Source organism: Dermacentor variabilis, chromosome 4, assembly GCF_050947875.1.
Source record: "Dermacentor variabilis isolate Ectoservices chromosome 4, ASM5094787v1, whole genome shotgun sequence".
NCBI classification, from domain to species: domain Eukaryota; kingdom Metazoa; phylum Arthropoda; class Arachnida; order Ixodida; family Ixodidae; genus Dermacentor; species Dermacentor variabilis.
The window spans coordinates 171,017,727-171,030,177 of record NC_134571.1 but is presented as its reverse complement, the minus strand read 5'-3'; the positions used below and the strand labels follow the sequence as shown (position 1 = coordinate 171,030,177).

The window sequence follows — 12,451 nt, the reverse complement described above, 5'->3', positions numbered from 1 at the left end:
GTTGCTCCTGGGGACATGGCCACAGCAGTGCTCGTTTGTCTGCCAGTATTCACTTCAGTAACGGAATTTTCGTCGGCATTAAATATGTAGCACTTTCCATTTAAAAACAGTCTTTTGTAGCTTTCTGTTGTCCAAACCACATATTGTTTCAGTTAGCCATGCCTATCCCAGGTACTATTGTCATAAGAAACGTACAAATGCTACATTTGCGCGACAGTGAGTTTTTGTTTGATATTCATAGTGTGCTAATTACGAGTACATTCTTCCTGAAAAACAAAACGGTTTCGAGCCTAACGGGAAGCAGTCACGCTATAGCTTGCGGGATATAATGTGTAATCAGCCTTGGACAGTCTCCTGCAACGACTGCTGGATTGAACATCCACATTTGCGAGCTAGCAATCTCCTTTCGAGTAGATAAAAGAGTGCGAGTCGTATTCGTTTATAGAGCTTGCACGTCCGGGTCGTGAAACGAAAATGACTTTCCTTCTTCCTCTTACCTATCCAAACATAGTCAGAGGTGTGTACTTAAACAACGCTTTAGCTTGTCACTGTTGAATACGTTCGGACAATTTCAAATTCATATTTCGGCTGTACTCCATCATTAGGACGCTCAAGCTTTCCTTGATGAAAGGAAGCCAATGTCAACGCATCCAGTAAACATGAGAAAACCGGAGTGCTATAAAAAGAACGCTAGTGAAGACGAAGTTGATCCGCTCAATAATTGCCACTACAGGCAGAAGAAAACTTGCTTTAGAACAACTTTCCAATTTGGGAAGGCGATGTGCAATACCACGAAGGCGCAACTGTTATGTCCATACTTGGCCCAGGCGGTAAATGAGCGATAAGCACTATGAGCCGCCAGAATAGTTGAAGTCTGCTGTCCTTCTTCATTCAGTTTTCCGGGAGGAAGCCACTTGCTGATGGCATAATGACGAAGTCCTCTTGACGATGACTAAAGTGAGTGTCGCAGTCCTTATTAGGGTAAAAGAGGAAACGGAGAGACGGACAAAGCTAGTGTCACAGTAGAATATTATGGTGACATCGGCTCAATATGGAATAAGCGAGAATTCAGCAAATGATGTGGCGTTTTTGGTGATTTTGCGAAGGGTCTGCGACTGAGGATCAGATTCATATAGGAAAGCTTGTTAAGCCCTGCATCGCAGAAATAAATGATCACGTTAGAGCCACTTTAAAGCGAAGCTTTATTTGCCTATTCTACCGACTTTCGGGCAGTTGCTGCTGCTGTTATGGTCTCGCTTACACGTACCCCACGTACGAAATCATAAGTTTTTTTGTTTATTCTCTGAGCTTGCTTCTGTTTTTGATTTCCTGATTTTTTTATCTTTAAATAATAACTTTGTAGTTTTCCTTTTTTTCTCTCTCTGCTTTTTCGTAAGTTTGGTTTTGCAGGATAGTCAGAGCGTCCTTTCGAGCCACGTGCTTCAACACGAGCAACCGGGTGGGACGTTCTCTTTATAGCCTTTAACTAGTAGCTTGGAAGTGGCATGACTAATAGCTATTAGTGGTTTTACTGTGTGTACTCTGTTATCGGGAATACTGCTTTGGTAGGAATGTGAGAGCGTGGCCGCGTGGTTGAACACATGTGAAAACGTGTCATACCTTAAGTCTGTGATGAAGAAATTGCGGTTACTGACCACGTCAAGGTGAAAATAACACAGAGACGTTTGGGGACTCATACGGGTTTCCTGATCACACTAAGCACTTCTTTGATCACACTTAGTGTGATCAGGGAAGTGTTTCTTGATCCCACTAACGGGTTCCAGCTGTGATCAAACAACCCGTACGAGTGCCGTAAGGTCTCTGTGTTATTTTCACCTTCACTTGGCCAGTGACCAAAATTTCTTCATCATCATGTTGCCTGGCGAGACGATGTTTTGAACTCTTGACTACCTTAAGTCTGTGCGGCATTGATTGCTTTTAACATATTGGTGAGAATTACTTTGCGATGTATTAAGTGTCTATATTCTGTGCGTATCGGCATTTGCTAGAAGGCACGTGCTCTCCATTATTATGGTAATATAGTACTAGAGTATTTGCATTGTAAAAAGCCGTGCAATACATGGCAAGAAATCCGGGATAGAGTGCAGTGTGTGGGGGGTCCCTCAAGGCAGATGAGGGGACGGTTGAGAATGGAGAGGGAACCAACTCAATCGGCACACACTGTGAGGTCGATGCTAGACTGAATAAAATGGAGGATTTCCAAGAATAACTTGTCAAAAACGTTTAAAGCTCAAAAATGAGCTAGATAGGGAGCACATTCCAAAGAAGGTAGTGGAAAAAAGACATCAAGCAGCCGAGGAAAAGCTGAACACGGCCGCCATCGTGAACAAGAATGGTCGTGACAATGGTACGCAGTCCCCCGACGTGACAGGCGAAGGATTGTAAGCAAAGCACGTGGAATTCATTCAACGTGGGGAGGAGGTAGCTGAAAAGATCAGCACCCACCTTGAGGCAGCCACACACAAACGGCAGGAGCGCAGGAGTCAGTGCCCCTTGTCGAATCCCAATCACGCGGAAAAGCTCAAAGGGAAGCAGGAAGAGGTAGGAGAGAGTGAAATGGGGATTAACGCCGGTGACGCAAACTCGGCTACGGGATCAGAAGCAATTGTGGAGGGTGTGAAAGGCGATAAAAGAGCGGCGATAGGAACATTTCCAGGGCGTACACTGGGTTCAGTCATGGAGCGAGCAAAAGCAAAGCTCGCGGAAAATGCCCACGCTCGCAACCTTGTCATATTAGCACGTGGGCCAAATGATCTCCAAAACAGGAAAGGCACAGAACTAGACAGCGATTGGCGAAGGGAGTAGACATCTTGCGCGAAACATCCCTTGCGGTGCAGATTGTGGTGTACACTGCGCTGGAGCCTCCTGTACGTGACAGTCACGTGCAAAGAGCCGTAGCGGCTGCTAATGAGGCGATATGGAAAATGAGCCGAAAAGAATGTGTCGAGGTTGTCGAAGTAAACGGGGAGGTGAGAAGGTTTGGTAGTTTTGAATCAGATTGGATCCAATTCAATTACAAGCTTACACGAGAAGTGGACTGGCGACATGCGGGTAACCGAAACCGAAACCGTCCCATGCCAGACGGCGTGCGGGCCACACATGGCGAGATACAGACAGGGCCGCGCAAGGTCACCTGGTCCGACATAGTCGCGGAAAGAAATGGATCCTCTGTAGAGAGCACCCCCCTTTCTGGCAGCACGAGGGAAGCCCCCGACTCCCTCCTGGCGGCGAGGATGGAGAAAATCGAGCGAGAGAATAAGGAACTTCGAGAAGAGCTGGGCAGGGCCAGAAAGCAGAACGAACAATCAGCGAGGAAAATCGACGAGCTACAACAGACGCTCAACGAAGTCTTGAAGGGCATGAGAGAATCCCCTCATGAAAGGATCTCCTCCTTCACCTCCCGCGAGGCCGCCGAGCGAGGCGATGCGACCGCGACAGGAGGCGAAGTAGGCCAGATGGACATGTATTGCGGCGAAGAAGAAGCGCCGGCAGCGGCGGGCTACAAGCGCAAGGGCACAAGCGATACGCCACCTACGGAAGACACTTTGGATCACGCACAAGCACTGAAGAGACCCAGGTCAGGAGCCAGAAAGATAAACGCCATCGAAGAGATGGTGAACAAACTGACGGACAAGACGGAGCGAATGTTTGACATACTCCTGACAAGGCTGAACGAATCCGACGCGGGACGGAACGCGCAGTACGCAGCGGTTAACACCCAACTCGCGGCCATGAATAAGCGAATCGAAGATCTGGAACACGGGACGATGCAGCTGAGGCAACAGCAACATCACTATCACCTGCCTGGAAGGGCCGGGGTACCATCGTCAAAAGCGGTAAACGCACCGACCATCCTCGCCTGCGACAACAACGCCAACGCCACCCGCACCGGGGCAGGAGGGACGCACGGGCAGTTGTGCCCCCCCAACACCTCTGCATAACAATCATGGCTGCGTCCCGCAAGTCCGACAATAGCCGCATAGTCTGGCAGTGGAATTGCAGGGGCTTCAAAAACAAGAAAGCAACGATGGTGCAATAGATGAAAACGCTTGCCAATAACAAACTTCCTGTCGTGATTGCCTTGCAAGAACCTTTCGATCGCGCCCAGCTCCCGGGTTATGTGACTTGCGGTCCCCCCTACGAATCCATGGGGAGGGACGTCAGGGTGTGCACCCTGGTTAAGCGCGGGACGGCTTTCATCGAACACGAACTCGTGCTCCACGAGGAGTCGGGCATAGACCATGTACTGATCGAAGTCGTGCCGAGTATTGGAAGCAGGAAAACCGGCCTTTTCATGCTCAACGTATATAGCTCCCCCTCGCAAAGATACCGCACTCACACTTTCGACGCCCTCTTTCGCGAAGCAATGGCCAAGACCGCCTCTAGTCCCTTGCTGATATGCGGAGACTTCAATGCGCCGCACACGCAATGGGGATACGGAGCCGACTCGCCGAAAGGGAAGAGGCTAGCCGGACTGATGGACGAGCTCGGCCTTACAGTACTCAACGAACCTGCTTCGCACACCAGGATCGGACAGGGAGGGTGCCGCGACACGTCCCCCGACCTCTCCGTCTGGTCAGGCGCGGGTGTGGTCACTTGGTCGAACTCCTTCGAGGACCTGGGGAGTGACCACAGGATCCTTTGCGTGACCGTGGGAGAGGATCAAAGCGAAGAGGGCGTTTGCCGAAAGGCGAGAATCGTAGACTGGGACAGATTCCGGAAAAATAGAGAGCAAGACAAGAAGGAGGGCCCGATCGAAGACATCAGCGAATGGTGCCGAGTACTACTCGCAGACGTAGAGAAAGCCACCGATGAGGTCGAATGGATGGACTGGCGACAAGAACCACCCAAAGAAGAGGCAGACAGGTCCCGCGGAGCCGTGGGCGACGGCGCTCCCCAACCGTCCAGAGTGGACAGCCGGCTGGCACATCTTGTTGCGGCCAAGAAATCCATGCAACGGAGAGCGAGTAGGCAAAAACTCAACAGGAAGATACGCAAGAAGATCGCCGAAATCAACCGGGAGATTGAGATGCATTGCGCCCGCCTGTGCGAGCAAGAATGGCAGGAGCTGTGCGACACGATGAACGGGAACATGAGCGCTGGCCGCACCTGGAAGATTCTCAGGCACCTGCTCGACCCGGGAAGCACCAGAACGGCGACCCGTACAGAGATGGCCAAGCTGCGACACAAGTACAAGGACGACCCAGATGCCTTCGCGGAAGAGATCGTGCAGACGCACCTCGCACGCCCGGAAGGGCAGAGTCACCCAGAGTACTGCGGGGCTCCCAACGAGGAGCTGGACGCGGATTTTTCCGTGCAGGAAATTAGAACGGTCCTCCAGCTACTGAAGACCAACTCGGCGCCCGGTCCTGACAGGATCACCAACAAAATCTTGAGGAACCTGAACGACGACGCCATCGAGAAGCTCTGCGAGTACATCAACGCGTGCTGGAAGGAGGGCCAAATTCCGCAAGAGTGGAAGACCGCAGACGTTATACTGATACCAAAGCCGGGCAAACCGCTGGAGGTCCGAAACATGAGGCCGATCTCCCTCACGTCCTGCGTCGGGAAAGTGATGGAGCATGCCTGCCTTAACAGGGTGACGACGCTGCTCGAGAAGCAGGACGCCTTCGGCGCCCACATCATCGGTTTCCGGAAGGGACTTTCAACGCAGGACGCCATGCTGCAGATCAAGGAACAGGTCGTGAACGCTCCGAGCACACACGTGCGCGCCCTCCTCGGGCTCGACCTCAAGAGCGCCTTCGACACTGTGAAGCACATGGCCATACTGGACAAGATCAGCCGACTTGATCTCGGGGCGAGGTTCCACCGATATGTCAGCAGCTTCCTGAATGGGCGCGAGGCGACAGTCAAGATCGAGGGGGCCCCACCATGAACGGTCCGCATGGGTGGTGCGGGAACGCCGCAGGGCTCCGTACTCTCCCCCATGCTTTTCAACCTCGTCATGATCGGCCTGCCGGAGCGTCTTGACGCGATAGAGGGCATCAATCATACGATATACGCAGATGACGTGACGGTGTGGACCACAGAGAACACGAGCGTCGGCGAAATGGAAGACCGACTGCAGCGGGCTGTCCGGGAGGTGGAGCGGCACCTTGAACACACGGGACTCGTCTGCTCACCCGACAAGTCGGAAATCCTGCTCCACAGGCCGCGCAAGAAAGAGCCCCTTCCGCAGGCCGTGCTGGACGCTCGTCGTTTGGGCGTCTGCGTCACGACGAGAGAGGGGACCCGAATACCGACGGTGTCCAAGTTGCGAGTGCTCCGCCTGTGGCTGGAAGAGAACGGTGCCAACCGCGAGCTGGTTGCCCGACTGCAGAAGAAAGTGGCCGCCGCCACACACCTCGTGCGGCGGGTCGCGAACAAGAGGAAGGGAATGAAGGAACACAACGTTACGAGGCTGATACAGGCGTACGCGCTGAGCCACGTAGCGTACGTCGCCGCATACGCCGACGGGAACAGGAGCGAAACCGACAAGCTGAACGTGGCGATCCGCAGGGCGTTCAAGACCGCCCTGGGAATTACCCCAGTACACGCCAACCCACAGGCTCCTCGAGTTGGGCGTACACAACACGCTCGAGAAGATCGCCGAGGCGCAGAGAATCGCGCAGCTGAGAGGCTGTCGAGCACCGTAACGGGAAAACGAATACTAGACTTGCTCGGGATTCGATATCACGAGGCGCGTGGACTGAAAGAATCACTGCTACCGGAAGTTAGGGACGCCATACAGACGAAAACATGCCGAAGAATATGCACCCGCTGCATGACGTGCAAAGACGTATACGCAGGGCGGTAGCAATCCTCGAGAAGCATGGAAGACAAGAAGGCGTTCTCTTCGTCGATGCAGCCAGGTACTCGCGGCCAGTCGGTGACTCTGATGGCGACGAGGAACGTCGACCACCACCGCCGCAACAAGGGAATGTGCGAGACGAACCGCAGTTACCAGCGCCACCACTACTACTGCTACTACGTCAAAAACGGCAGCAGCAACAACGGCAACATCGACACGACCGGCCGACGGCGGCGGCGCCCGCCTTCTCCATGGCAGTCGTAGATACAAAGGGAACGATCCGAGTCACGGCATCAGCGAGGCTGCCGTCGGCCGAAGCAGCGGAAGAGATGGCCATAGCCCTCGCGGTACTCCACGGAGGTGCGGAGGATAACCTGATCATCAGCGACTCCAAATCAGCGATTCGGAATTACACCAAAGGTTGGGTGTCCGCGGATGTGACACGCATGCTCAACGCCCGGGCCGGGGACTTCGGATCCGGCACGATTACAAACAAGTCCCTCAAGTGGTTCCCCGCGCACGTCGGGGAGCTTGGCAGTACCAACAACAGCCACGACAATAATGACACCAACAATGCTAATGGCCGAAGACGCAACGACACTCCACCCAACCACAACGAGCGCGCCGACCTCGTCGCGAGGCAGCTTACCCGCCGCGACGCGGTCACCCAGAGGGCAGCCACTGCCGTTGTTGTGCGGGACCCCAGCGGAGGAGGGACGGCGACGGCGGCTGCCACCCCGTCTGGCGCGGCCGCTGTTGTTACCAATACAACACAAATCGCGGCGGACGGAGCTGGGGATCACGAGGACGCCGACTGCGCTGTCAAGGAGTTTCCGGCACCGTACCGGGAGGTGCTTGGTCACTATAGGAAAGAACGTAGAAAATATCCACAACCCCACGGGCGCCTAGACAGGTCCCAGGCGGTCGACCTGAGACGGTTGCAGACGGGCACTTTGACCAACCCCTACCACCTGCACCGCCTGTGGCCCGCGCTGCACCCGTCGCCCGGCTGCCCGTGGTGCGAGCACGAACGGGCCGATATGGCCCATGTGCTTTGGGAATGCCGACGCCACGTGGAACAAGGACAAAGAGGAAGGGGGAATACGACAGCAGAACCCTCTGAAGCGGGGCGCCTCGCTGAGAGATGGCAAGCCGCCCTCCTCAGCGAGGCACCCGAAGACCAGGAGTGGGCCGTCCAGCGGGCCAGGGCCGTTGCCGAGGATCTTGAAAGATTTTCCTCGGGCGATGGAACCCTGGCAGCCTAGTTGGCAGAGATTGGCAAAGTTGGCAGAGTTGGCAAAGTTGGCAGAGATTGAGGAGCAGTGAAAAAGAGAATAATTAACGGGTGTATGGGGTTACAGAAACTCGGAAATTCGGAAGAGCCGCCTGTGATTAAGAATTATGTTTGAGAATGGTGCAACAGAACTAAGTCGGAAAGAAAGAGAGGGGTGGGGTCCGAATGCTCATCCATCAGATAGCCAAATGGAAAAGAATAAATTCAAAATTTCAAGAACATCTGCGGTTATCAGGTACAATGAGTGGAAAAAACTTGGCTAGGCATTACGTATTTGTGAACCGGAAATAATTGCACCGAGAAAATTAAATACTTATGGCAATGTATAAGTGCTGATATTAAGGGTTTCGGCAATAATGCCGAAATTATCCTTCTGGGTCACCTGAATGCCCACATACAGGATTTAGACGGATATACCGACAACAAGGGGAAGCTAATGCTTTGTGAGCAACATAACCATGTCATCGTGAGCACAGGGCCTAAACGTGAACGGCAAATCACGTGGGAAGTGGGAAACCGGCAATCGACCATTGATTACTCTCTGATGACAGAAGGAATTCATCATAAGTTGAGAGAAATAGTCATTGGCGAGGAAGGGTATAGCAGCATAGAGAGGCACCATAAAAGCATCATTTTGAAAATGGGATATATAGTTGGGAAAAACAGCAAGGAGTCCAAATAGACAGTCCGAATTTGAACGCTGAACAAATAGCAAATATAGCCGCTAGAATCGAAGAAGAACTTCGCAAATGGCCCTGTAAAAAGTGGGAATATAATGAGAATATAGTGTAAAAACGACAATTATACGGAAAGAGAAACAACGTATTCGTTGGAAAGGAAGACAGAAACCGAAAAGTCGTGGGAACAAGGAGATACGAGTAGCGATCGCCGAATGACAGAAATAATCCCGAGAGCACAGGCAGGCAAAGAAGGCACTGTTGCCGCAGGATGAAGTAGCCAGTAAATGGGAAATACACCGGCAGAAAAAGTCTCTGATTGAAATACTGGTGCAACCAAAGAAAACAGGTGAAAGTCAACGTTCGTTGTCAGAAAACGCAAGAAAAAGAAGGCCGCACCTAGAATATTTTGCAACCGCACAAAGTTATTAGGCATGTAGTCAACAACAACACAGCAACATGTCCTGGAAGAAGATGGAAACAAAACTAGAAGGGGAAGCGGCATTAAATTACATCCGAAAAATAACAACCATGCCTTTGCAAGCCTAAAACGAGGTGGTACTTGAAGAAAAAAAGAGCGTGAAAGAGAACCAGATGAAGAAGGAGCTGCTGCTGAAAAATTTCAACTGGAAGAAAGCCGAAGACAAAATTCCTAAGGGCACAGCTACAGGGCTAGACGAAGTTCCCGTTAGGCCGAATTATGAACTAGGAAGAGAAAGTAAGGAAGCTCTGGTGAAACAGTAGAAAAGAAACTTTAAAAGATAGACGAATACCAGACAGTTGGCGACAAAGCAGAATGAGTTTAATTTATAAACGTATCGGGAAGAAAGATAGAATTCACTGGTATACACCGTTGACCATTACATCGGTAATATTCATGCTAGCAATGCAGGCAATCAAATAAAGCTGCAAGAATGGGCAGAGAATAATGGTAGTTTGGGAGAACTTCAGTATGGCTGCAAAATAGGTGGATGTTTGGATGATAACTTATTTGTTCTTACTCAGTGTATTTAAATATCAAGAGTAGAAAGCAGACCTTTATATGTGGCCTTGTTAGGCATTACAGGAGCGTAAGAGAACGTAGACCGCAACATTTCCTGCAATTTTCTGGAAAGGGAAAGCTTAGGTGAAGATTGTCTACAGCTTTTGAGGGAGATCTACCCAGAAAATGTCGTTTGCGTTGAATGGGAAGGGATGAGGAGCGAAGAGAAAGTTAATAGCAAGGGATTTAGGCAGGGGTGGCCTTTATCCCCACTGCAGTTTATTATGTACATGGTGACGATGAAGAGGTGGTTAGAACGAAGTAATATCGAGTTTATTCTCTATACAAAGAGAGAGGCACAGTAGTACATCAGCAGCTTCCAAGTTTGTTTTATGCGGACGACGTTGTGTTGTTAGCGAACCATCAAAAGGATATGCAAAGTCTGGCTAATATTTGTGGAAAGGAAGGCGATATCTTAGGTCTGAAATTTACCGTTCAAAAGTTAGGTGTTATCGTGTCTAATGAAAACAGCGAGCAACGACACTAGAGGGATAGGCAATACCTCGCTTAAAAGAATATAAACACCTTCATAGATGTGTAAACGAAACAATAGATATATGGAAACACAGGAAAAAGAATAACAGAACAGGGGAAGAGAAATTCAGCCATAATGAAACACATAGCGCTATGGCGTACAATGGGTACGAGGTGTGCTCCGTGGTGTGTGGAAAGGTGTGATGGTTCCACGACCTACTTTGGAAATGCAGTTGTTTGCTTGAAGTCAGAGCTACAACTAGGACTCGTTGGCAGTCAAACGTCTGTGGAACGCCCCGCATTGGGCGCTCACGGGGGCCTACAAATGAGTCTCTGCAGTGTGAAATGGGCTGAACTAGTTTTCAAGTAAGGGAAGCTCAAAGTAACAATAATTATCAAGAACGACTGAGGAATATGGAAGAATGTAAATGAGGCGGGAGAGTGTTGAGGTGTATATACAGGGAAAACATGGATACACAGTGCAGGCAAAGAACTAGGAAGCTTACCGCAACAACGGACGTCAAGTGGAAAGTCAGAGTGGCTGACATATTCTCCTGGGTGGTGGCAATGGAAAAGAAAGCTGCCATGAGAAACTACTTAAGAGGAAAAAGTGAAATCGGGAAAGAAAGAATTTATGATAAATCCTAGGGAAGCTCATTATTTTTCGAAGCGAGATCAAGACGCCTTAGAACACACACCTATAAAGCGAGATACAACAAAGAAAAAGAAGCATGAGCTTGCTGCTGTAAAGCTATAGGGAATTTTTTATTAGAATGGGAAGACATCTTCCCTGCAGTCAATTTAGGCACCACTAGCCTCCTTGAAGCCCTTGTGTTCAGTGATAGCAGGCAAAAGTAAACATGTCTGCAATAGAGATTAGTAAGGGCAATAGGAAGATTGGTGGAAGAAAAGTGGGGAAACGACAAAAAATGGAGGCGTACAACAAAGTTCACAAGAGGAGGGAAACTTTGGTTGTGGGAACTCATCGTGGTTTTCTGTTTTTTTTTTAAACCTAGGGTATGCATTAGGCCGTATAATAGCAGAGTTTAGTGGCGCAACCCACCACTCCGTTCCAACATCCACTCCGCTCATAACATCCATCCAGCCATCCATCCATCCATCCAGGCAGGTGACGCTGTGGCAGCGTTCATTCTTTGGGCTTGTCCTACGTGCTGTGCCTGCTTTCCTATGCGGCAAAAATGCAGGCGCTGGGTTGTGGAGGTAACGTGCAGAGCTGTGATAGTATCAACATTGCAATTCATCCGTAGTCTGAAGAGAGCATTTGCGGCTGGCGTCTCAACAGCGCGCTGGCCACGTATTGACAAGGAACACGTTAACACACGCCAGCAAAATCGTTCCAAAGTATGCACTCAACCTCGAGGACACCCAGGTCCAAAAGACACGCCGGACGGAAAAAGGCCGTCTTCCCTACCCAACCAAATGTTGTGCAGACCGCAAATATATGCTGGCTCGAAGGCGTCACACAAGCCGAAGGCTTGAAGCAGGCCAACGATGCGCGGTGGCCTTGAAAGTTGACGAGCGTGGTTAGCACCACCCCAGAAGCGACAAGCAGAACAACATTACATGGATTCTCAAGATGCGTGGGATCTGCATATTTTTTTTATGGTAGCTGTGTATATGAAAGAAGAAAAGGACAGTAATAGATAAAAAGTGTAAGTATCGCCAGAAAAGATGCGAGGAATGTTAGCGCTCATGTATATAAATGTTCCTATCATATGTATTACTCAATCATGCTAGATACGAACAACGCCTTACATTATTCAAATTGGCTCCACACTGATCGAACTCGCAAATCTGCGCTTAACAAGGGAGTAATTAGCGCGATGATAGCGTTATCTTTAGAATGTCTTCGCAAATGTTCAGGTTGGAGATTCCTTTTTTTTTTCTTCTTTTTTTATCTCTATGCCAATGGTAATATAGCTCGAAAAGTCGCAGTGGGCAAGACAATAACAAGGTTTCTGGGAGAATGTCGAGAGATCACTAAGCGCTCTTATACATTTCCGTCACCGAAGTTTTGCACATCTGACCTTTTATCTCTCGGATACACTTCGCGTTTTTTTTTTTGCATATATTTCTTGCCATGGCGCTACAACTGGAGGTGCTTAGCATAG

The 12,451-nt window shown here is 50.2% G+C and overlaps 1 protein-coding gene across 1 annotated transcript; it reads left to right on the top strand.

The window, feature by feature from the left end:
• Positions 1-4,387: 4,387 nt before the first annotated feature.
• On the top strand, positions 4,388-11,641 carry LOC142578420 (uncharacterized). Its single transcript, XM_075687808.1, has 3 exons — positions 4,388-5,496; positions 5,620-5,791; positions 11,588-11,641. Exons 1-3 carry the CDS (start codon positions 4,388-4,390, stop codon positions 11,639-11,641), a joined length of 1,335 nt encoding a protein of 444 aa, XP_075543923.1.
• Positions 11,642-12,451: the final 810 nt, after the last annotated feature.